The sequence below is a fragment of the Trachypithecus francoisi genome, unplaced genomic scaffold, assembly GCF_009764315.1.
Source record: "Trachypithecus francoisi isolate TF-2019V2 unplaced genomic scaffold, Tfra_2.0 Lachesis_group2, whole genome shotgun sequence".
Lineage (NCBI taxonomy): Eukaryota > Metazoa > Chordata > Mammalia > Primates > Cercopithecidae > Trachypithecus > Trachypithecus francoisi.
The window spans coordinates 42317192-42344512 of record NW_022681465.1 but is presented as its reverse complement, the minus strand read 5'-3'; the positions used below and the strand labels follow the sequence as shown (position 1 = coordinate 42344512).

Sequence of the window (27321 nt, the reverse complement as noted above, 5' to 3'; positions counted from 1 at the left end):
TATGGTTAGATCTAATCAAGTTCTAAGATTTACTATCATAAAATGAATATTGGTTTTGAAAATAAATCTCTGATTATAAGATATTCTTCAGGATAAATTCAACACTTTAAGATAGGATATAATAGTAAATTATGTTCTCACTTTTCAAAAACAACAATTAGCAAAATATTAAAGCATAAGTAATTGCATTTATTGGTGAAACTATACTTGCTACAATTTACATTTAAAACAATTTTTTTCTGAAATTCATGACATAAAGAAGAATGTGAACTGATATGACAATGGTAGAAAAACAATTTCCATGCATTCAAACATGATGCTACAAACTAAGACTGTTCCCTAAGAAATGTGTGTGTGTGTGTGTGTGTGATCTTCAATCAAAAGTAAAATTTTATGACAATTTAAATGACTGAAATCCAAAGGATTTACTATCTGACATGTATAATGCACTATGGGGACAAAAACCCCAATCATAATTTAAGATTTATATATTAATCTTTACAATTTACTTGCTTGTAAAGTTAATATTAAAAGTTTGAATGAAAGTAAAACAATTCATACAGTACAGTTATGTTGAAAAGTCCTGAAAAATACATATTTATCAACATTTTAACACCATGAGTTTTTAAATCTTTTGCTTTTGCCTAAAACTGAATAACCTTTTTATCAGTTTTAGGCAAAAGCAAAGGCTCTAAAAACATTTCAATGTTTATTATTTAACAATACTATATTTTAGAAAGCCTTTCAAACAAAAACACAGTGAACTTAAATGTATTAATCAAATTTGTCAAAAAATAATGTAAAATTCATCAGGGCACAATGTTATTTGCTTAAAGGAATTCACTGTATTAGGTCAGGAACCAGTCTTTATTCATTTGCCACCATCTGTATGCTTCCATTACATATCCCCAATCAAAGTTATTTCACAAAAAAGTAGCCCAAAAAAAAAAAAAAAAAAAAAGAAGATGATGAGATAATTGCCATTAATACTTTAAAACCTAAACAACATATATTACATTAAATAGACTTCTCAGCCCTGGTGTTGCCTGACAGATATGTGATGTGCCAGTGGTTATATTATATTCCTCCTCCCATGCATGTGCCTCCTGCAGAGATAGCAGACTACAGAAGCTGACCCTTACTGAGACCATCTTGTCTCTCTGACAAAGCTCCTTTTTAACTTCTTACTTACTGGTTACTTCCTGTGATGGAGAAAAACTTTAGCTCAGCTTGTGATAATTTCACAGGCCCTGAGGACCCTGACCCTAATAGCCTCAAGGTCAGAAGTCAAGTCTTGTTCTGAAACATCTGTGTGCTTTATATTAAAGTGGAACAAAAGTGGAGAAATATCCACCAGTGTGTGACAAGCAGGACGGGCAAAATAGGACTGACACACTGGTCATCTGTTAACTCTGGCATCTTCAGTTCATTTTAAAAACTGTCCAAAAGGCATGTAAATTTTAAGTTTGGTGTGTAAAGGTTTTCGTAAATTGTCTTAAAGTTAAAAAATGGGAATTTATGTTTTATAGAACTCTAAAATTTGATTAGCCTTGCAGACTTTCAGACATATTTTAAGTCACTCTACAAGTCAAGAAATTTCATGCTTTAAGTAATTTAACAGCTTACAAAGAAAAAATAAGCTATATATAATCTATATCTATGGAGATACAGATATATATATATCTATATAGCTATATATCTATATCTGTAGGGATTGAAAGGAATTATTTGAAAAACAACATTCATATTTTAAAAAGTACATCATACTAGTGTGCTAAAGAGCTATCTTAAGATATCCATTATATATCAAAATAAATAAATTAATTCAGCATAGTTAAAATTAGTTGAAAATAATCCCTAAAAACTGAAATAAATTTAGGAAATAAATGATTTAACTTAATGATTTATTGATCTTAAGACAGCAGAAGCACTTGTAGAGTTAGGTCAGCTAAAATATTCTCAGATGTCACTACCAGTTTTATAACTAAATCAAGTGGGTAAGCAATAAGACATAGGAAGGTTGAAAAGGTCATGGAAATATATTCAATTTCCATGTCAGAGAAAAACATGCCAAAGTCTAGAAACATAAAAATTAGGCAATCAATATTGTGTCTCTGGTTTAATGCCCACTTAGATCAATTTGGATTTAAAATTATCAACTGCACTTTTATCAAATTAATAATTTTATGGTAAGATTGGTAACTTCCTGTAACATAAGAGATTACGGACAGGGAGGTATGAATTCTTCATTAATCCATTATTAGAATTGATTATATCACATTAACCATGTTGGCCCATGATTGTGATATTGTAATATTGCATCTAAAACAGGGAGAATTCAGAAATTTGGTAGGTTTTTTCTGTCACACACATACAATCTTAACTCTAAGTATCAAATTACTTTGAAATATGAAGATTTCTATGACCAAGCAATGCATTCTAATTAGAAGCAGATTAATGGAAGCTTTCTGGTAGTTTTCATACTAATTATATAAAATTCTGATCAAGTATCAAGTACAAGTCAGGTTAAAACTATCAAAATATTAAGTATTCAAAAGGTCTCTTGAAATTTTAAATACTTTATAGATAACATAAGCCTGAATGGTGTATACATAAAGCAGGAAACAATAAATATCATGAAATGTATGGAAACTGGCACTATAATGTAGAAATTAAAAAGTAATATGTAAACAAGGAACAGGCAGAAAGCTTTCTGGTTAGCACTAGAAAGCTCTGCCACCATAAAATAAATTAGTAGGCTGAGGCAGGCAGATCACGAGGTCAGGAGATCAAGACCATCCTGGCCAACATGGTGAAACCCTGTCTCCACTAAAAATACAAAAATTAGCTGAGCATGGTGGTGAGTGCCTGTATTCCCAGCTACTTGGGAGGCTGAGGTAGGAGAATAGCCTGAACCAGGGAGTCGGAGGTTGCAGTGAGCTGAGATAGTGCCACTGCCCTCCAGCCTGGCGACAGAGCAAGACTCTGCTCCAAAAATTAATAATAATAATAAAATAAATAAATTAATAAATTCTTTTCAAACATCATAAAATTATTTACTCAAAATATGTTATTTTCACCCTTTATAACATAACCTAAAGAGTATTGATACCAACAGAAAGAAAGGAGAGGGGATAAACCTACAAGGAGACTAGAACTAAAAAGAGTAAAATATGCACTTACCAGTTCAACAAAAGCAAGTCCTCCATAGCTGTGAGCAACAAAAAACACATTCTCAGCAGCAGCTTGAGCTATGAAATGATCCCAAACATAGACTGCATGTTCTTCGGGAGAACCATTTTCCTATAAGGGAAACAAATGTAATATATTACATACTGTATCTAATTATTATCATAGCAAACAACAATTAAATGGTTGAATACACAGCATAGGAAATACAATGGTTATAGCTCATTCAAAACAAACATAATACAAAAGAACCACACTGAAAATTCAAATTAGAGAATATGAGAGGACTTCAAAAAGTTTGTAAAAAATATAATTAAAAGAAAAATAAAAAAAGAAACTTTATTTCTAAACATTTCATGAAGATCAAGAAACTTTTGTAAGTGGTGATACACGACTTTTAGTCCACCCCTAAAGAACTCAGGGTCCTGGTAATTTAACCATATCAATGCAGTCTTTTTTACATTATTAACTGAAGAAAAGTGGTGCCCTTAAACATTTTTTACGATTAGAAAACTAAAAGTCAGAAGGAGCCAAATCAGGACTGCAAGGTGGATGCCTAATGATTTCCCAGAGAAACTCCTGCAAAATTACCCTTGTTTGATGAGAGGAATGAGCAGGATATTCTTGTGGTTGAGAACTCTCTGATGAAGCTTTCCCAGGCATTTTTCTGCTAAAGCTTGGGCTAAATTTCTCAAAACACTTTCATAATAAACAGATGCTATTGTTCTTTGGACCTCTAGAAAGTCAACAAGCAAAATGCCTTGGGCATCCCCCTAAACTGCTGCCAGAACTTTTGCTCTTGACCAGTCAGATTTTGTTTTGACTGGACCACTTCCATCTCTTGGTAGCCATTACTTTGATTGTGCTTTGTCTTCAGGATTGTACTGGTAAAGCCATGTTTCATCTCCTGTTGTAATTCCTCAAAGAGATGTTTATTTTGATCCAAATTGTTAAAAATGTCCATTGAAATATCTGCTCTCGTCTACAGCTGATCTGGGTGCAACAGTTTTGGTACACATTGAGTACAAAGTTTTTTCACCTTAATTTTTTCAGTCAGAATTGTGTAGGTGGAATCAATTGAGATGTCTATGTGTCACCTACTGTTTCTGTTGTTAATCACTGATCTCATCAATTAGGGCACAAACAAGATTTTTTTTCTCTTAAATTGATGCAGATGGTCAGCTGCCATGAGCTTCATCTTCAACATTGTCCTGTCCCTTCTTCAAATGAGTTAGCCATTTGTAAACTACTGATTTATTTGGGAGACTGTCCCCATAAACTTTTTGTAAAGCATCAATGGTTTTACCATTCTTCCACCCAAGCTTCACTGTAAATTTGATGCTTGTTCTTGCTTCAATTTTAGCAGAATTCATGTTGCTCTGACAGGTACTCTTTTCAAACTGATGCCCTGTATTTCTTAGGGCCTTGAATGAGATCCTCTTCAGGCATGTTATAGCAAGTTAGTAAGAGTTTATTTTGGTGCAATAAAAATGAAATCCATGCATAGATTTTTTCATAATAAGCGTTTTCCATGAACTTTTTGAAGGTCCTTCAAAAATTAGTAAGTACATTAGAATTATATAGCAGAAAGTTATACTGATCTTTTGATAAAACAATACTAAAAATGTATTTACATTCTCATATGTAGGTATGAAAATATTTAATATTATATATATATAAATTATTTTATTTATGATTTTAAGTATCTCTGTAAGCTAAAAATAAGGAAAAATGAATATTTTCTATTGAAAATTATATATATATACACACACACATGCACACACACATATATATACGTATATATATACACACTTTTTTCCTAAAAGCATTTTCTATATTCTGGAATTGGGGAAAAACCCTAAATATATAAACCTAGGCCTTTTACATTTTTCCTAACTTGCTAAATCCAAATGAATGTATGTTGCTTAAGTTGCAAAAGTTATGTAATAACTTCATTTTGCTGTTTATTTCTATGGCTGACATATTGTGGTTAAAGCCAAAACCTGGATAATGTGAAAAACAAAGACAAATTAAAAAGTGAAATAATACTGATCAAAAAGCAAACTGTGAAGAACTGAACCCTCATGAAAATATTTTGTACAAATATTTCTTAGAAGTTTGAACACTAAAAGACTCATTTCCTAAGAATGTCATGGATATTAGATAATGCACACAATCACATTTTCCTTTTTAGAAATTTTATAATAAATTATTAAGGTCCCCACATACATGGCTTCACTTACCATCTAGAAGCTAGTTTGCCCTATGTCTAGCTCTGTCCTAAATTTCTCTCTAGAGCCACAAAGCCAACTACTTAATGGTCATTTCCTTCTGTATGTACCATAGACATGTCAAACTGAACCAATCCAACACTCTAGTAAGTATTGTCTAAGCTCCCCAAATCTGTATTGTCTAAGCTCCCCATATCCAGCTGAAATCTGAGAATCAACTTTTATTTCTCTCTGCCCCAAATTCCTCATATAATCAGTCAATAAAATTCTATTGATCCTGCCACCAACTGTCTCCCAAATCCATCTACTTTTCTCTCATTTCATCTGGGTTAGCTCAAGCCACCACCATTTCACAAGTGGATGACTGCAACAATCTCTAGCCTAGCTTCAACAATTTCTAGCCTAGCCTAGTAGTGACCTGTAGGATTGACCATTTACATGCTCTGATTCTGTAGTGAGAATAACCTGTCAAGAAAGCAAACGTGATCATGTTGCCAAGGTACTCACTCTCTGTTTAGAATCCTCCAATTTTCTCATTGTCCTCAGAATTAAGTTCAGACTCCTTTATTTTTTTTAAACTTTTTGAGACAGAGTCCTGCTCTCTTGCCTGCGTAAGAGTGTGGTGGTGCGATCTTGGCTCACTGCAACCTCTGCCTCCCAGGTTCAAGTGATTCTCCTGCTTCAGCCTCCCATGTAGCTGGGGTTACAGTAGGTGCATGCCATCATGCCCGGTTAATTTTTGTATTTTCAGTAGAGATGGGGTTTCACCACGTTGGCTTGGCTAGTCATGAACTCCTGACCTTAAGTGATTTGCCCACCCTAGCTTCCCAAAGTGCTGGGATTACAGGCATGAGCCACTGCGCCTAGCCCTCAAACTCCTTAATATGACATTCAAGGCCCTTTAGGGCATTGTCTATTGAACTATATCTTTCACCACTGCCTATGAAATATCTTGACCCCAAAGACATCCCTTTTCCCCCTGAGAAGACACACAACATTCTCTGTGTTCTAGTTGTAGGGAGCAACTTGAAGTAACCTAATTGTGCCATATTTTTCTTGCTATGGATTATTGCATTTGTTGAGATAGTGATCTTCGTGTTCTGCCTTCACTTCCCATACCACCTTCTACTGCATACTCCCTTCAGTACTGAAATGAGACATCACTTCCTCTGGAAAGTCGGCTCTATTTTTCCCAAGGACTAGGGTAATGTCTTCTAACATCATCTTGTGCATGCTGCCTATTATTGCACTGAAGGAGTTGTACTGTAATTACTAGTTAGATTATCAACTTCTTGAGGCCAAGAACTATGTCTTCTTGTTCATTAAATCTTAGTGTAATAAATGAGTAACAAAAACACAACATTTATCTTCAGGCTGATTACCTACAACCTTGTAGTCATATATTAAAATACAAACATACTTCCAAAATCATTTCTTAGTAACATAAATATGAAATTACCCACACAGAAGAGTTGGAAGGAAAACCTTATAGGGATTTTAGGCTTTGATAATTTATCTTTTGTTAGTTTAAAAAGTAAGAAAATGGTTATCATAAAAATGAGGAAAGTGGTTAACTTTAAGGAAGGGAATGAAGTTGTGACTAAGAAATTGACTTTCAGTGGCTGCCAGCGTTCCATTTCTTGTCTGCTTTGATAGTTACACAAGTGTATTCTTTATAGTTATTATTTAAACTAACCATACATATTTAGTACTTTTCTGTAGACATGTCAGGAGTGACCATACAATGTGTTGTTCTAACTTTTGAGAGTGAAGAAGAAAGATATTATCAGTAATTGTAGTGGGAAAACAGGTCCAAATTGGGACTATACAGAAAAATCCTGAACACCTGATCACCCTAGTTATAGCTCGCAATGAAAGAAATATGAAAATAAAATAGAAGGAGAGTTACCAGAGTTTCCACCTATTAATGGTTGGCATAACTAACCATCTTAAATACTTGAGATGGTCTTAAATACTCCATATATGGACAGGATTACATATATGTGTGTGTATATATATATTTATATGTGTGTGTGTATATATTTATACACACACACACACACACATTAGATTACTCTGTCCCCATTAAGCTCTGTGCTGAAAGTGGAGGTAGAAGAATGATAAGTATGCCATGATCCTGGTCTTTAATAAGTTAGAGGTATTAACACATAAAGACTTCAGAAGCAGTAGTGTGTGAGTATTACCTCCTTTGTTCCTGTTGGACTGTCCTGAAACCAAGGTTCATGGGCCATTATAAATCCATGCTATCTGACCTCAGTGAGGTTCTCCCTGCTGTCTTCTCAGTCACCAATTCTTCCTGTATACTGTTGGGATCCTATTTGTCTCATTCTTTCCATTCCCACCACTGTTTAGGTTTTCTTACAATAGACTTTAGTCTCAATTTTTCTAGTCCAGCAGTCCCCAACCTTTTTGACACCAGGGACCAGTTTTGTGGAAGACAGCTTTCCACAGACAGAGTGGTGAGGATGGTTTGGGGATGATTCAGGTGCATTACCTTTATTGTGCACTTTATTTCTATTGTAATATATAATGAAATAATTATACAACTAACCATAATGTAGAATCAGTGGGAACTCTGAGCTTGTTTTCCTGCCACTAGGTGGTCCTTTCTGGGGGTGATGGGAGACAGTGACAGATCATTAGGCATTAGATTCTCATAAGGAGCGCACAACCTAGATCCCTCACATGCGCAGTTCACAATAGGGTTCATGCTCTTATGAGAATCTAATACTGCAACTGATCGGATAGGAGGTGGAGCTCAGGTGGTAACGTGAGCAATGGGGAACAGCTATAAACACAGATGAAGCTTTGGCTTGCTCGCCTGCTGCTCACCCCTCCTGTTCAGCCCAGTTCCTAACAGGCCATGGACCAGTACCAATCTGTGACCCAGGGGATGGGGAACCTTGTTCTAGTTTTTCCCTTTACTCTGTTGCCAGATCAATCTTTTTGAAGCCTTGCTCTGATCAAGCCACTCCACTGCCAAAAAAAAAAAGTCATTTACTGAAATGATTTTGCCTACAAAGTAACTGGAACTCTTTAGCCAACATCTTTTCTAAAACTATCTTTCTAGATTTCCCTTTCACTATCTATTTCCAGGGACCTTATGCTCCAGGCAAATCTGGATTATACATTAATAGTCTGAGAGCCCTAGACAAAACTCAGTTATGCAACTCAGTCTGAGATAAGACAGGCAATGTAGCCCAGATTACACAAAGCCTAAAGGCAAGGAGTAGTTCAGTAATTCACATTTGTGAGATGATAAAGACTATAATACTCCTCAGGGTGGTAGCAGAGTGAATGGAAAGAAAGGGATAGAATGAATCATCATAAAAGAAAAATGAGCAAAATTTTGTGAGTCACAGGATTTGAGGGAAAGTGCCAGCCAGGCCCATCTATGACTAAAGGGAGCTAAGAACCCACAGTTGTTTCTACTGCTTACAGAGAATAGTACTATAGCTGAGTCTTTTCCTCCACAGTTGATGGAGATAATATCTGTTAATGGCCTGTCAGCAGTGGGAAAGAGAAACTTCAAGTTTCCATGTGCTTCAAGTACTTAAATATCTTCACTTTGACTAAGGTCAAGCTGAAATTACAGTTTTTAGCTTTAGACTTTTAAACCAAACACTCTAAAAAGTGAGACCCAACTGAAAAATGCCTACAATATCCACAAGGGGGTCTTTTATAGGCTCAACTAAACCATCAAACTCATAAGACTATTCTGGGCCACACTTGATATCCATTGACTAAAAAAGATACAGAAAGGGAATCAATCTTGCTAGCCGGGCAGCCACCAGACACTACTTTTTAGTGGGAGCCTTGCAGCAGTCCTTGTGCCAACCCCCAGAACCTCTGAGGATTTACTATCTTTGGAATATGGGGTGTTAACTTTGGAGTGAGGGAATCAGGCTCACCTTGAGCAGATGCAGGAGTTATCCTGGCTTAAAAATCCTATACACCACAGAAGCCAATACCTTTGCAATAACTCCATAGGTATGGCTTTCAGGATCCCATCCCATAAGAGACGCTCAATTCTGAGTCACTATTCTTAGGGAAGATCAAAGCTATGGTATACCATGTTCTAATTCCTACTAATCCTGATGGAGTTTACAAATTAGGGTTTTTTTTTTGTTTTTTTGTTTTTTTGTTTTTTTTTTTTACCACAGGCAATATTGTCTAGCGACCATCCACTTAAGAATGAATGCTATGATGTGCTGCCCAGAATCCCTTCAGTTATAAGGCACTCATTTCTTTAGCTGTGGGAGTGCTGGCCTTAGCTGAGGCACTCTAGAAATTGCCCTCAGCCAAAAAGCAACCTTGCTTAACGTTACAGTCCTACACCTGGTCACTTGCCTACAGCAGAACATCTTTGAAAAGTCATCTCAGATCCAGAGACTACCATGGGGTTAGCTGAGGGCTTTGTTGTGACTACACTGCAGTTCAACTCCTGTCCAATTCTATTTTTTTCACCTCCCTACAAGTGCTGATCCCAAGAGGACTCCTCAACCATCTTCCTGCATGTAAACTTCCATTTCAAAATTTATTATCTGGGAAACTCAACCTAACACACCACTATATCAGGCTTCCAGGAGAAGAGCCAGAAAGTCAACTGAAAGTCAGAATCTCATGCAGAAATGGAACTAGTTATTTATAAGAAATGTCTAAGAAATATATGTAACATATTTATAACTATTTACATGTATTATTATCATGCCCTTTTTAAAACAACTGCAAAATATTGCTGGCTCAGGATTGCCTGCCAGCTCTACCATCAGCCATGGTAGCTTAATTTGAATCCTACCCCATTTCATTGGTTCTTCTCTATTCAATTTGCTTAATGTCAAGTTACTTTTCCTTCCTTCTAGAATATAACCAACTTGAAAATAGATTATCTTTTTAATTCAAACTATAAATACAAGGCATGCTACAGGCATTCAAAAAATAATTAACAACGCTAGTGTTATTGGCAGTGATACTGTGGACAAAATATTTTGGAGTACATTTCAAAAATGAAAACAAATGAGTATTTAAGCTTCATTTCAGGAATCCAGCTTCTAATAATCTGGAATGTGGCAAAAGATTGGTGGTCAAAGATATTCATCAATGTCTCATTTATAAAAGCAAAACTTTGGATAAAGCATCAGTATCCAATAATGAAAATATAAATAATAGTTTATCTGTTGAATGAAATATTATGTAGCTATTCTATGAGTTTATAATACATGCAGCTTATCTAATATGATATGTAGTATAATTTTTATCATATAAAAAAGCTTGAAAAAGACTTTTCAAAAGAATAAATCAAATAAAACACTAAAAGCAGTTGAGCTGTCTACTGATGGTTGGAATATGACTAGCTTTCTATTTTTAGTTTCTTCACACTTCTCTGAATGGCCAGAATTTCTACTAAGTGCATGCTTTTTATACTAAACAAATAAACAACAGGAAAATCAGAAATACCACTTAGCAATTACTGATGTCTTCTTAGGGTCAATTAGCATCTAAGCAGGGTTTTTACATCTTCAAATCTTTTAAAAAATAATTTAAACTTTTATTTGAGATTCAGTGGGTACATGTGCAAGTTTGATACATAAGTACATTGTATAGTGCTGAGGTTTGAGATATGAATGATCCCATCATCCAGGCAATGAGCGTAGTATCCAACAGCTAGTATTTTAACCCTTGCCCCCTACTTCTCTCCAACCTTTGGTAGTCCCCAATGTCTTTGTTGCCATCTTCACATTCATGAGTAAACAATGTTTAGCTCCCATTTGACATGAAAACATGTGTACACCAAATATATCATCTGAACCCACTGAGCATTTCCAACCAGTAAATGAGAAAGGTTTCAAATAGGTTTAAGAGTAAGAAGAAGTAAGAGTAATAAGTGATAGTTGAAAGTTTGCTACTAACTGAAGAAACGGGAAAACCAGAAAAATTAAAAGAGCACATGCAGCACCTAGTGCAAGACCATAAGTATTGTTATGAGCAACTTAAAGGCACTGCCATATTCAAAGCACAATAACTGACAAGCACAACAGTGACACTGGGTCGTTTCAAAAAGGCTAATGATGTTATATGAACTCCATTTCTGAAAGACTAGTGACATACAATTAAATAGTTTTATTCAAAATATTACTTTACAAAACAAAATATAAGGGAGATAAGCCTTAGTTATAAAAAACTCAACTTTCATATGTGTTACTCCCAAGGCTTTCACAAAATTAAGGCTTTTTACTATTTACAGTATTTAAGAAAGCTAGATTCCCATCATTTTTGGATTTAACAAATTCTGTCAAATATTTGCAGCCTTCTACAAATGTTAAACATAGAAATTAATAAACTTAAGAGTAGTTTTAAATATATGTGTATATATATTTCTGGAATATTACATTACTAATAATACATACTAAAATCCCCATTTTATAAATGTGGTGATGCTATTCCAAGGCAAATTTGTGTCATTCCAACCCACAGTCCACATTGTGTCTACAATCATTATATATTTATATATTGTGACTACAATCCAGAGGGTATATATTATCAGCAGTGTATTTTGAGACTAAACAGATTTCAATAGGAAAGGCTTTCTAATATGCTTGAATTACAGAAATGCAAACATACTAAATCTATTCTACAGGTTTCCCCATGAATTTCACATTAGAGTGCATTTTGTATTGAGCAACTTGATTTAAACTCAATGACTTTAGAATATGCTAACGTACAAAGTGCATGAAAAGACCTAAATTCATTAATTAGCATTTGCTGGTGGCAGAGTGTATAGGATATTTACACCAGAACTCTACTACATTCAGAATACAGGTTGAATTTCCTAATGTACTCTTGCCATCATTAATCCTTAAATGCCAAACAGAAGTGATGCAGTAACCAAAGCCTTATCAACTATGCCAGATTCTACTACCTAGGCATTGCAAGGTCTGCATTTATGATGGACTACCTGAGCTGATAGCACATGGAATTATCTAAACAACATTTGCATATTTGTGTAATTATTTTCTAAGGTTAATTAGCTCCTGTAATGCATTTCCCCCTTTGAGACTGCTTACAGTGACAGGTTCACATATTTTCTGAACCATTGCCAAGTTTGACAGATTTTTCTTCAGCTAACCTGTTGCTACAAAGTTACAAAAAGTGAGTACTCCTGTAATATACACTTTAAACTTACAATTGATTTTGGAAAAAGTAAACTGAAAATTTAATGGATGTAAAGGTTATTTAAATGTCCAATTTTAAAGTCAAAAATTCAAGATTTTTTACTTCATATAAATCTGTGATTATACTGGTAAGCATATCTATTAACAAAATATCTTTTAATAATCAAATCTAACCTTTGTGACTTCACCACATACCTATGTCACTAATTTCAGTTATGTCCACATCATATAAATATGTATATAAGCATATATGTACACACACACACACACAAACTCCACACTGTCTACCACCTGCCCTAGTATTGCCACTGATTTGCTATTTACATTGGTGATATCAACTGGAGAAATTACACTAATATAAAATCTACACCTGTTTTATGACAAAATTTACAAAGCGACATTCTTTCTTTTAAAAAGTTAAGGCTTTCCACTGGGAAAAGTATGGCTCAATAAAATCCAAATGGAAGGTAGATATTCTAGTCTGCTGGATGGAGGATGCAAAAATGTAAGTTACCATCTTGTATCCATCCAATCCACAAGGATAAGATGAAAGAAAATTCTTATTTTCAGCAATTGGCCAGTGGAGTATCCTTCCAGAAAAAATGGAACACAGAAGATATGGCTCTAATTCAGAAAGACAAACACAAGGAAATTTTATGCTTTAGCTTTAAGCTTTAAACTTTTAGATGATTCCGTTATTTAACTCTTCTGTGTATTAACCAAGTATAAATTGTGCATTAATATAGAACAAAACATTTATAAGAACAGTTATATGTAAAACATATTTTACACTGTCACATGAGATGTAATTTTATTTTATCCAATTAAATAATTTAAATTAAAATGTTTTCTTCATTTTGGCATATTTTAAATGTATGCTCTTTTACAAATTGTATGCATTTGTATTTAATGATGATTAAAGTACTAGGTGTATACTGGATTTATAAAAGTAACAGTATAGCATGCATATACTAAAAACATATTCAAAATTGAAGGACATTATTCAGTCTCAAAATATTAAATCGAACCATATAAGGTACCAGTATTAGAAATTTTTGACCTTGAAAAATGTCAATTTCACAAGATTCAACTTTAAACATAATGAAAATAGACAAAAAAAAAGTCTATAAGCTGGAGATACCTTGATTTTTTTTTTTTTTTTTTTTTTTTTTTTTGAGGCGGAGTCTTGCTCTGTCGCCCAGGCTGGAGTGCAGTGGCCGGAACTAAGCTCACTGCAAGCTCCACCTCCCGGGTTCCCGCCATTCTCCTGCCTCAGCCTCCGGAGTAGCTGGGACTACAGGCGCCCGCCACCTCGCCCAGCTAGTTTTTTTTTTGCATTTTTTAGTAGAGACGGGGTTTCACCGTGTTAGCCAGGATGGTCTGGATCTCCTGACCTCGTGATCCGCCCGTCTCGGCCTCCCAAAGTGCTGGGATTACAGGCTTGAGCCACCGCGCCCGGCCGATACCTTGAGACTATCAATTTGTTTCTACCTTTTAGGTGTCAAGATATTATTGGAAGCATTCAATCTTTTTATCTATTTATGTATTTATTTATTTTTATTTTTTCATTATGCTTCAAGTTCTAGGGTACATGTGCACAACGTGCAGGTTTGTTACATATGTATACATGTGCCATGTTGGTGTGCTGCACCCATTAACTCGTCATTTACATTAGGTATTATCTCCTAATGCTATCTTTTAACTTTTATTTTAGGTTTAGAGACACATGCAAAGGATTGTTATATAGGTAAACTGTGTGTTGTGGAGTTTGGTGTACAGATTATTTAGTCACCTAGGTAATAAGTATAGTACCCAATAAGTATGTTTAAAAATCCTCTCCCTCTTCCCCCCACCACCCTCAAGTAGGCCCTTTTTCTGTCCATGTGTTCTCATTGTTTAGCTCCCACTTGTAGGTGAGAACATATGGTATTTGGTTTTCTGTTCCTGCATTAGTTTGTTCCGGATAATGATCTCCAACTGCATCCATGTTGCTGCAAAGGACATGATCTCATTCTTTTTCAATGGCTGTGTAGTATTCCATGGTGTATATGTGCCACATTTTCTTTCTATAGTCTACCACTGATGAGCATTTAGATTGATTCCATGTCTTTGCTACTGTGAATAGTGCTGCAATGAACAAACAAATACATGTGTCTTTATGGTACAATGATTTATATATCCAATATACCCAAAGGAATATAACACATTCCACCATAAAAATAAATCCCACTAGACTGCTGGGTCGGATGGTAATTCTAAGTTTTTTGAGAAATCGCCACACTGCTTTCCACAAAGGCTGAACTAATTTGCACTCCCACCAACAGTATATTAGTGTTCTCTTTTCTCCCCAATCTCACCAGCATCTGTTATTTTTTGACTTTTTAATAATGGCCATTCTGGCTGCTGTGAGATGGCATCTCAGAGCGGTTTCAACTTTCATTTCTCTAATGATTACTGATGTTGTGCATTTTTTCATATGCTTGTTGGCCACATGTATGACTTCTTTTGAAAAGTGTTCATGCACTCTGCCCACATTTTAATGGGGATGTTTGTTTTTTGCTTATAAATTTGTTTAAGCTCCTTACAGATTTTGTATATTAAACCTTTGTCAGATGCATAGTAAGCAAATATTTTTCCTATTCTATAGGTTGTCTCTTTACTCTGTTGATAGTTTCTTTTGCTGTGCAGAGCTCTTTAGTTTGTTTAGGTCCCACTTTTCAATTTTTGTTTTTATTGTGATTGCTTTTGGTGTCTTTGCCTTGAAATCTTTGCCAGGTCCTATGTCCAGGATGGTATATCCTAGGTTTTCCTGCAGGGTTTTTAGAGTTTTAAGTTTTACATTTAAGTCTTTAATCCATCTTAAATTGATCTGTGGATATGATGTCTGTCCAATTTCAATCTTCTGTATATGGCTATCTAGTTATCCCAGCACCATTTATTGAATAGGTACTCCTTTCTCCATTGCTTGTTTCCGTAGGCTTTGTGTTAGATCAGACAGCTGTAGGTGTGTGGCATCATTTCTGGGCTCTCTATTCTGTTCCATTGGTATATGTATCTGTTTTGTATCAATACCATGCTGTTTTGGTTACTGTAGCCTTGCAGTAGAGTTTGAAGTGGTAATGTGATACCTACACCTTTGTTCTTTTTGCTTAGGAATGCCTTGGCTATTCAGGCCCTGTTTTGGTTCCATGTAAATTTTTAAAAATAGTTTTTTCTGCGACAGTGCGAGACTCTGTCTCAAACAAAAAAAGGTTTTTCTAATTCTGTGAAGAATGTCATTGGTCATTAGAAATAGCATTGAATCTATAAATTGCTTTGGGCAGTATAGCCATTTTAATGACATTGATTCTTCCTATCCATGAGCATGCAATGTTTTTCCATTTGTTTGAGTCATCTTTGATTTATGTGAGCAGTGTTTTGTAGTTCTCATTACGGAGACCTTTTACTTCCCTGGTTAGTCGTATTCTTAGATATTTTATTCTGTTTTTGTAGCAACTGTGAATATGACTGTGTTCCCGATTTGCCTCTCAGCTTGACTGTTGTTTGGTGTATAGGAATGTTACTTGTGTTTGTACACTGAAACTTTGCTGAAATTGTTTAACAGATCGAGGAGCTTTTGGGCAGAAACTATGTGGTGGTCTAAGTATAGAATCATGTCATCTGCACACAAGGATAGTGTGAATTCCTCTCTTCATATTTGGGTGCCTTTTATTTCCTTCTCTTGCCTGATTACTCTAGCCAGGACTTCCAATACTATGCTGAATAGGAGTGGTAAGAGAGAGTATCCCTGTAACGTTTCAGTTTTCAAGGGGAATGCTTCCAGCTTTTGCCCATTCAGTATTATGTTGGCTGTGGGTCTGCCATAGATGGCTCCAATTATTTTGAAGTATGTTCCTTCAATGCCTAGTTTATTGACGGTTTTTAACATTAAAAATGTTGAATTTTATTGAAAGCCTTTTCTGCATCTATTAAGATAAGCATGTGGTTTTTGTCTTTAGTTTTATTTGATTAATCACATTCATTGATTTGCATATGTTGAACAAATCTTATGTTCTAGGGATGATGCCTACTTGATTGTGGTGGATTAGCTTTTTGATGTGCTGCTGGATTTGCTTTGCTAGCTGAGGATTTTTGCATCTATGTTCATTAAGGATATTGGCCTGAATTTTTCTTTTTGTTGTGTCTCTGCCAGGTTTCAGTATCAGGATGATGCTGGTCTCATAGAATGGGTTAGGGTGAAGTCCTTTGTCAATCTGGTCCTGGGCTTTTTTTTTTTTTTTTTTTGGTTGATAAGCTTCTACTGTTTCAATTTTGGAACTCATTATTGGTCTGTTCAGGGATTCAATTTCTTCCTGGTTCAGTCTTGGGAGGTTGTATATGTCCAGGAATTTATCCATTTCTTCCAGGTTTGCTAGTTTGTGTGCATAAAGGTGTCCACAGTAGTCTCTGATAGTGTTTTGTATTATTATGGGGTTGGGGGTAATGTCCCCTCTGTCATTTCTGATTACATTGATTTGGATCTTCTCTCTTATTTTCTTTATCAGGCTAAGTGGCAGTCTATGTTATTAATTTTTTCACAAAGCCAATTCTATGATTCATTGATCATTTGTATGGTTTTTCATGTCTCAATTTCCTTCAGTTCAGCTCTATTTTGGTTATTTCTTGTCTTATTTGAGATTGATTTGTTCCTGCTTCTCTAGTTCCTTGAAGTTAGGTTAAGTTGAGATATTTTTAACTTTTTGATGTGGGTATTTAGTGCTATAAAATTCCCTCTTAACATCGCCTTAGCGGTGTCCCAGAAATTCAGGTATGTTGTATCTTTGTTCTCACTAGTTTCAAAGAATGTCATGATTTCTGACAGCACTCAATCTTGAAGACAGATTCAAGGCTACGTTAATGGTCAATATGGCTACATTAATAAAATTATAAATGGTTATGCACAGGAGACATTTATAGTGAATATAACTGACAAAGTATAAGTATTCAAAACCATATTAAAATATTTGAATTGAGCAGATATTTCACATTTACCATGTCCAAAAGTAAACTCTGAATTGGATTCCCAACACCACAATATCTATTCTTTCCCAACTTGTTAAGTGGTATCTCCACCCATCTGTTTTTTTCAAGCCAAAAATCTGGAAGTCACCCTTGACATCTTCCTCTTCTTCTATCACCCGTATGCATCCAATTTAACTCATCCTTTGAAATATTTCTAGAATTCATAAGCTTATCTCTACTTCTATTCTTACTACCCTAAGGCAACACTATCGCCATCTCTTGTCTTGGACACTAGACACTTGAACTGGCTACATGCTTTCTCTCATTTGGTCTTTACATTAGATTTTATAATGCAGATACTCTGAATATAGCAATTTACAGAGATTAATTAAGCTCAAGGTCATAAAACCAGTGTAATTGCAAGCCAGTCTGTGTGGTTCTAGTGTTTGAACTTCTATGCTATACTAAGTGTCCTTTTAAAGCATATGTATTAAAATGTTAACAAATGGCTGTGATATTGGGCTGACATAAAAACTTGTCTTTTTATCTATTTGAATATAAAATTTACACCCAGTTAAAGAAGTGGTCAGTAAAAATAAGTTAATATTATAGCAAAAGAAAAGACTAAACAAATAATTATGGCCCATTCTTTACAGACAGGGTGACAAATACTTGGTGACTGGGTCATATTGCCACAAAATGGGTGTGACCTAGAATAGGAGGCTGATAGAACTGGTAGGATTCTTAGATTCCAAAACTGGGCTCCACTGTGCTCCTGGGAATTTTCATCAAAGTAAACACTGACGATCCTATTCACTTTAATAAAATTTAGGTCTTTTCTTTTAGGGTAATCTACAATGCAACCATAATAATGTTAACTAAAAATGCCTCTACAGCACATACTGTGGCATGCACTGGTCTTAAAACAGTTGACTCTCCTTATCTGTGGGTTCTGCATTAGTGGATTCAACCAACCAATGACCAAAAATATTTGAGAAAAAGAAAGAATGGTAGTATATATGCCCAACATGTCCATTTTTGGAAACATGTTATTTTCTTGTTATCATTCCTTAAATAATACAGTATTAACAACTATTTACATAGCATTTACAATATATTAGGTAGTAAAGTAATCTAGAGATGATTCAAAGTCTATGGGAGGATGTGTAGAGGCTACATGCAAATACTACGCCATTTTATGTTAGGGACCTGAGTATGCGTGGATTTTGGTATCTGAAGGGTGAAGAGGGGGGCTGTCCTGAAACCAGTTCCCTATGGATACTGAAGGACGATTATTTATGTCATGTAATCCTATGAATTAGGTACCATTATTATCCCCATAATCCGATGTACAGGTAAAGAATGATTAGGAAACTTACTCAAGAAAACTGTTATTATTTAGCAGAGCCAGAATTCAAACCTAGGTAGTCTGAGTTCATATTTGTAATCTTAATCACTTTTATATAATCCTGTTAAAACACATTTAATATTCTTCTCTCCATGCAGGCATAATGAGTATTGCTATTCTTTATAGTAATGAACAAAACAAGCGAGGGGCCATTAAGACAAAGGGACACGAGTGTTGCGTATGTAGCTATCAGTATCATGTGCAGGTTCACTTGAGAGAAGACCTTCCCTGTGAAATGAAGGAGTCTGTTTTCTGAAAGTTCAGTGTGTCCTTTTCCTTCAATAGCTTCTGCCATCATATAAGAGAGACACTGAACCTAGCTTAAAATCTATTATTAATTTTCTGTCATTTATTAATCTAAAACAAAAAATTCAGCTAAGAGAAAGAAGCTAGACACAAAAGACTACATGCAATGTGTTTCAATTGTTAGGAAATTCTAGAAAAGTCAAAACTATAGTGTTAGAATGCAGGTCAGTAGTCAGCAAGGTCAGGAAATGGGAGGAAGAGACTGGCTGCAAAGGAGCACAAGAGAAAACTTTTTGGGGGTGATGGAAGTAACGGGTTAGAAAACAATGAGCTGCAAGCTGCCTGCCTGTTTTGTAAATAACATTTTACTGGAACACAGTCATGTACACTTGTTTATGTATCATCTATGACTGCTTTCACCTCGCAACAGTAGAGCTGAGCAATTGAGACAGAATCAGTCTGGCCTACTAAAGTAGTTTAAGAAAAAGTTTGTTGATCCTTTCTCTAAATACTTATGATCTCAGTTCCAGCATCGGATGGCAGATTAAAGATCTGTATCTAACTGGGTTATCTCCGCAAACCACCTAAAACTATAGTAAAAGACTTTTTTAATGTAGACAAAAATCAGCAAGGACTAGGAGAACAAGGAAGGAAAAAAATGACAACATTTTGGAAGAAAGAGAGCAGATAGAAGGGTGGTAACTAATTTGGCACATCTGACAAAGTCCAATCTCAAGCTGGCAGTGGGAAGGCTGAGAATCAACTCCATTTACACTGCAGAATCCTCCAAAGCATAGGGATAGGATTCCAGGTATCTCTGGGATTGAAGGAGAGTGGCATGTACATGCTAAAATAAGGCTGCTTGAGAAGTAGTTATTTTCCCATCTTCCATTCCATGTGCTTGTCAAATGTCTTTGCACATCCTGACAGGAGAGTTTTTGAAATGAGGATATCAGAAACAGTTGGCATCAGCTTCAGATGAAAAAACAGAGATAAAGTGACCATATGCAAACTCATCACCACCATCCCCCAAACCTCCGGGCCTTCATCCCTTCTAAACTTCTCGACTGTTGGCAGTCAGACCTTTAGTCTTCAGGCAAAGGACTGGAAGAGTTCTTTGGAAAATCAAACCAGGCTAAATAAGACAAAAAATTTCTAGATATAGATGGGTGGGAGTGGGCATGGGGGAAAGTTCCCAACAAACAGACTACTCAGATTAACTATAGTGAAGCTCAAACATAGTAAGTCCCACCCAGATGCTTAGAGATTCCAATTAGCTTTTTAATCCCTACTGATAAATATGAATAGACTGCCAAACATTATTGGACATATGAAAAATGCCTATGAATACAAAATATAGAGTCCTGAACAAATAGACACTTGAAAGAAATGGAAACTTTGCAGACAGAGAAAAATGTCAGAAACACTTTCATTATTATCTTCAGAGATACAAGTACATGCATAAAACTAGAACAAGGGAACTTTGTTTTTTTTGAGACAGGGTCTCACTCTATCACCCGTGCTGGTGTGCAGTAGCTGGGACTACAGACACATGCCACCATGCCTGGCTAATTTTCAACTGTTTTGTACAGAGAGGGTCTCACTATGTTACCCAGGCTGGACAAGGATACTATGAAAAAGAAATATTTGAAGAATAAAAAGCTCTTTCAAATTAAAAGCAAAACAGCAGAAGTGAAAAATTCAACAGAAGGGTTAAATGTTTCAGTTATAGAAATATCCCAGAAGCAAGGAGATATGAAAAATAGGAGAGAAAAGTAATAAACCAGATTATAAGTCTAGGAGATCCATCATCCAAAAAGCAAAGCCGTATAATGAGAAAATAGAAAAAAAACAGAAGGCAGGAAATTATCAACAAAATAAGAAAGTTTCCCAGGACATTTGTTGACAGATAAAAGTGATTACATACCTGGTATAATGAATGAAACATATATGTATAGAAAGGTACATCACTGCAAAATTTAGTCCAGGAACAAAGAGAAGATTCTACAAGTTTTAAGAAAGAAAAATTAATAAAATATTAGGATTCAGAACAATTTCAGACTTTTCAATAGCAACAGAGGAAGCAAGATGAAGATTAAAAAAAGAAAACAAAAACGTCTAAAATTCAAAAGCCCAAGCCAGGCACATGGCTCATGCCCATAATCCCAGCACTTTGGGAGGCCAAGGTGAGTGGATTGCTTGAACTCAGGAGTTCAAGACCAGCCTGGCCAACATGGTGAAATCCCATCTGTATTAAAAATACAAAAATTAGCCAGGTGTGGTGGTGCATGCCTGTAGTTCCAGCTACTTGGGAGGCTGAGGTAGGAGGGTCATTTGAGTCCAGCAGGTGGAGGCTGCAGCAAGCTGAGATGAGACCACTGTACTCCAGCCTGGGTTACAGAGCAAGACTCCGTCTCAAAAGAAAAAAAAATCAAAAGGAAGATAATTTCTAATTTAGAATTCTATAGCCAGCCAAAATATCATCAAATAGAAACGTAAGATAAACACAGAGAGTCAAAAAATTTGTATCTCATTCCCTTCTTCTAAAGAAACAACTAGGAGATATGCACATTTAAAACAAGAAATAAACCAAGAAAGAGGAAGACATGAAGTACAGAAAACGAGAAATAACCTAAGAGAGTAACAAAATGAATCTCCAGAAGAATAAAGAAAATGCTAAGATGATAGCTGGACACCATATACAGCAGTTAACCAGATAGGTGATACTAGTGTGATTCAAAAGATAGATATGCTGAGAGTTGTTATCACCAAGACTGCCACTACAACTACATTATCATTTAAGACATAATTACCTAATGAGCTGGACCTGGATTTATATTTGTATTTGGCTTTTCCTAACCACATACTGTTGAGATTAGTGTTGCCCATTCATGCTTTGCTGCAGTATCAGCTGAGGACATTTATTACAACTCAAGAAAATGCTGTGTTTTCACTAAACTAGGAGGTACAGGTAGACCATGGAAAGCTTAGAAACAGAAAATACAGAGCAGAAAACTCTAGCCATATTTCTGATGATTTTGCCTTCCAGATGGTCCAACTATGAAAAGCTGTTTTTCAAGACTACATTGTCTACTGATATCCCTATAAGGGGATCTTGTAAGTGCTTTGGGAATCTGAAGTCAGATCATGATCCACAGTATCTATTTAGCTTATCTTCAACTGGGAGTGTTCATTAAATAGTAGAAATATTTTCCTTTCCTTATACTACCAGGTCTGTGCTCACTGCTTAATGTGTCATAATAAACAACATGCTATTTATGAGTACACACAGTAACATACAGGCTCCAGGGATGAAGATTGACATCTTTGGAGCCATTATTCTCCCTACCACAACAACCTAGCAAGAACCCTGGGAGATGGTCCCAAAATGTTGCCAGGATTGTTTTTAGAAACCTGAAGAAAGTAATGGCCTATACTAAGTGAAGATCTCAGCTGTCATTCATCAGGGAGTATCCGTCACAGAAGAGGCAGTAAAAAACCAAGAAGACAGAATGACACAGCCAGTTTGTATTTGTTGGACTCTGTCGCTAACTAACTTGTGCTGGCACAATCAGAGTATGACCAAAAAAGCCATAATAGCAAGGATGCAGGATACACATAGGCCCACAAACATGCATGCATCTTGCTCACCAAGACTGATCAGGCTATTGCCACTTAATGAATACTAGAGCAGAGTGAGAGGCAAAAGAAACACCTTTGGGACGTAAGTGTCTGTGTCTGTGTGTGTTGGAGGGGGCGTTAGATTAAGTGTTCCAGACAATTCAATCTGGAACATCCTATAGACAAAATGGTATAGTCAGAAGCTAAACATGCCTTCAAGTATCGCTATCTGAATCTAAAGCTATAATTACAGCTGTAGAGGAAATGAGTAAACTGTCTCCAAAGAATTAATGATTAATTTAGCAACTTTGGGATGATCATTTACAATTGCCAGACAACATATTTTCTCTATGTCTCTCTGTGACACATACACACACACACATACACACAATCACACAATCACACAACCAGACAGTGCTACTTAATTAGCGTTGTGACTTTGACTTACCCTCTTAGATGTTCAAACTCTCTATTTGTCCATGAGACCTGGGAGACCTCTAAAGTTCTATCTTTTTCTGATAAGATAAGGAAAGCAAAACTTTGAAACAAAGAGAACCAGAGTTGCTATCTAAAGGGAGGCTGGGCCCAGTGCAGTGGCTCATGCCAGTAATCCCAGCCCTTTAGGAGGCTGAGTGGGGAGGATCACCTGAGCCCAGGAGTTTGAGACCAGCCTGGGCAACATAGTGAGACCCTGTCTCTTAAAAAAAAATAACCAGGTGCAGTGGCATGTGCCTGTAGTCATTGTTCATTGAGAGGCTGAGGTGGGAGGATTGCTTGAGCCCAGGAATTCCAGGCTGCAGAGAGCTATGATTGTGTGACTGCACTCCAGCCTGGGCAATAAAGCAAGATCATGTCTCTAAAAAAAATAATAAAAATAAAACGAAGAAAGACTGGAGAAATGCAAAATAAGAAGCCTGGCAAACTGCACATAATAAATATTTGATTTATTTTGGGATACATCACAAAAGTGTAATTAAGTTATATACTTGCTATAATTTAGTTATAAAATAAAAACATCTTGAAAATATAATTATTAATACTATTATATTACTTCAAACACATAATTTTTTAAATTTTAAAATACTTTATTGCTAAAAACTGTTAATGATCATCTGAACCTTCACGGAACTATAATCTTTTTGTCAGTGAACGGTCTTGCCTCAATGTTGATAGCTGCTGACTGATCAGGGAGGTGGTTGCTGAAAGTTGGGGTGGTGGAGGCAATTTCTTAAAATAAGACAACGATATTTGCCTCATTTATTGACTCACCCTTTCATGAAAGATTTCTCTGTAGTATGAACCATTGTTTGATAGCATTTTACCCACAATAGAACTTCTTTCAAAGTCAGAGTCAATCCTCTAAAACCTGTCACTGTATCAATTAAGTTTATGTAATATTTCCAATCCTTTCTTGTCATTTCAACAATGTTCACAGCATCTTCAGCAGGAGTACTTTCCACCTTATGAAACCACTTTCTTTGCTCATCTGTAAGAAGCAATTCCTCATTCATTCAAGTTTGATCACGAGATTGCAGCAATTCAGTCACATCTTCAGGCTCCATTTCTAATTCTAGTTCTCGTGCTATTTCCATCTCATCTGCAGTTCCTTCCTCCACTGAAGTCTTGAATCCTTCAAGTCATCCATGGGGGCTGGAATCATCTTCCAAACTGCTGTTAATGTTGATATTTTGACTTCCTCCCATGAAATGTTCTTAATGGCATCTGGAATGGTGAATCCTTTCCAAGAGGTTTTCAATTTACTTTTCCCAGATCCATCAGAGGAATTGCTATCTGTGGCAGCTATAGTCTGACAAAATATATTACTTGAATAATAAGACTTGAAAATCAAAATTACTCCTTGATCCACACTCTGCAGAATGGGTGTTTTGTTAGCAGGCAGGAAAACAACATGCATTTCCTTGAATATTTCCATCAGAGTTCTTGGCTGACCAGGTGCATTTTCACTGAGCAGTAATACTTTGAAAGAGATCTTTTTTTCTCTGAGTAGTAAGTCTCAACAGTGGGCTTAAAGTATTCAGCAATCCATGGTGTAAATAGATTTACTTTCATCCAGGTTTTGTTATTCCATTTCTACAGCACAGGCAGACTAGCATAATTCTTAATGGCACCAGGATTCTTGGAATGGTAAATTAGCACCGGCTTCAACTAAAGTCACCAGTTGCATTAGCCTGTAACAAGAGAATCAGCCTGTCCTTTGAAGCTTTGTAGTAAGGCACTGACTTCTCCTGTCTACCTAAGAAAGTCCTAAATGGCATTTTCTTCCAATAGAAGGCTGTTTTGTGTACACTGAAAAATCTGTAGTCACCTTCATCAATGATGTTAGTTAAATTTTCTGGATAACTTGCTGCAGCTTCCACATTAGCATTTTGGAGACAACTTCTTTCCTTTTTCTTTTTTTAAAATTTTACTTTAAATTCTGGATACATGTGCAGGATGTGCAGGTTTGTTACATAGGTATATGCATGCCATGGTGGTTTGCTGCACCTATTGACCCATCCTCTAAATGTGTTACAGTAAAGCCTAACTCATTCAAACAAACTTTAACATTACAAATTTGTGAACATTTCGAATTTAAGTAGTATTTTATCCTTCAAAAATGAAGACAAGACAGCAGTTCTAAAATTCATGTAGTAGGAGTCTATTGCATTTCAGATGATTTTAAATCCAGATATTAAATTTTGCTTATCAACTGATCTTTTAAAATAGTTTCTAATATATATTTATTTAGTAATGGTTTTACTTTAGTGGAATATTTTCCCAGGAACAGGATTGCCAGGTTGAAAGGTTTAGGTATTTTTCATTAATAAGTGTTACTGGATTACTTTCTCACATTACCACCGTATTATGTGAGAGGAATCTTTCCTTTACATCTAGCCAACAATAGTTATAATAGTTGCTTCAGACTTTTGTCAATTAATGGTTGTAAATATTGGTACCTTGATTTGCATTTCCTTGCTAATGGAGATGTTAACCAATTATTCATTATAATAACATCAGTGGCTAGTACAATACACTTTTTCATGAAGTTTTATCTATTTGTATATTTACAATTATTATATTTATATATAATATGCATTATATTATATATAAAATGTATTATATATTTACTGAAATAATTTAACTTAAAAAACCTTACAAGTTGTCCCAATTACTGCAAAAGTTTTAATAAATAGGCATTTGAGAATTTTTCTTTCGTGTTTGTTTTTGTTTTTAGACAGGTTCTTGCTCTGTCACCCAGCTGGAGTGCAGTGGCGTGATCTCAGCTCACTGCAATCTCCGCCTCCCAGGCTCAAGGGATCCTCCTACCTTAGCCTCCTGAATAGCTGCCACCAGGCTTGGCTAATTTTTTATTTTTTGTAGAGGCGGGGTTTTGCCATGATGTCCAGGCTGGTCTCAAACTCCTCGGCTGAAGTGTTCCACCAGCTTGGCCTCCCAAAGTTCTGGGATTACAGGAGTGAGCCACCCACCACGCCCGGCAAGAATTTTTCTATTCTAAGAAAAACATCTTATCGACAGCAAAGCTAGATTTCTTAACATAGAAACAATTCAACTGAAAAACTTAACACGTTTTAGTAAAATAAAAAACCAGTATATTTTATCAGCAGTTCTGATTTTAGAATAAGGGCACACCAAATGTATCCTTTATTGTCCATCACAAAATGCAGAGAGAACTTTACCATACTATTTAAAAATTTCTCATGTATAGCAAACACATCCTAGTTTACAAAGTTTTAAAATATTTGAAAAATTAAGAAAAATAATTATATTTATTTTAATCTGTTGAAAACATTGCATATACTAAAATATAAAATTGTTAATATAAAATTAAGGGGAGGGACTATATCTTGTTACTACTAATTATTATACTAGTTACAGCAGCTAGCATTTATCAGGTAGTTACCACTTACCAGCTTTGGATCAAGCACTTTACACGTATTACGTATATATATTACATGTATTATGTATTAACATGTATTAAGCTACTATTATGGTTCCCATTGTATGGATGAAGCACAGAAAGGTTGAATAGCTTGTTTCAGGATAAAGAGCTAATTAGTGCAATTCAGGATTACAGCATGGGAAGTCTGAATTAAAAATGCCTACTTTTAATCCCTGTGCTATGCTAACTCACCCTTCGATTTTTCTGTCCTCCATAGCACCTTACAGTTCACACAAAGGCCTGCAGTTTTAGCTTGTACTTAAATGCTTTGTTAAGAAATGTTATTTAAAACAGTCTGAAGACTTCCTTAAAGAGTTACAAGACTTATTTAACTTCTCTTAAAATCACTGAAACTGAAATTAAATTTCCAAATTTTTTTACAAAGAGAGATGGTGTCAGACGCAGTGGCTCACACCTGTAATCGCAGCACTTTGGGAGGCCAAGGCAGGTGGATCACAAGGTCAAGAGATT

The 27321-nt window shown here is 35.6% G+C and overlaps 1 protein-coding gene across 18 annotated transcripts in view; it reads right to left on the bottom strand.

Annotated features, from left to right (window-relative positions):
• FAM172A (family with sequence similarity 172 member A) overlaps positions 1 to 27321 on the bottom strand; it is a 523432-nt gene that overhangs the window by 202419 nt on the left and 293692 nt on the right. For all 18 annotated transcript variants that reach the window (XM_033179131.1, XM_033179140.1, XM_033179122.1 and 15 more), the window contains one exon: positions 3184 to 3303. In XM_033179131.1, the coding sequence (XP_033035022.1) occupies positions 3184 to 3303 (120 nt within the window). The remainder of the gene's footprint in view (positions 1 to 3183; positions 3304 to 27321) is intronic.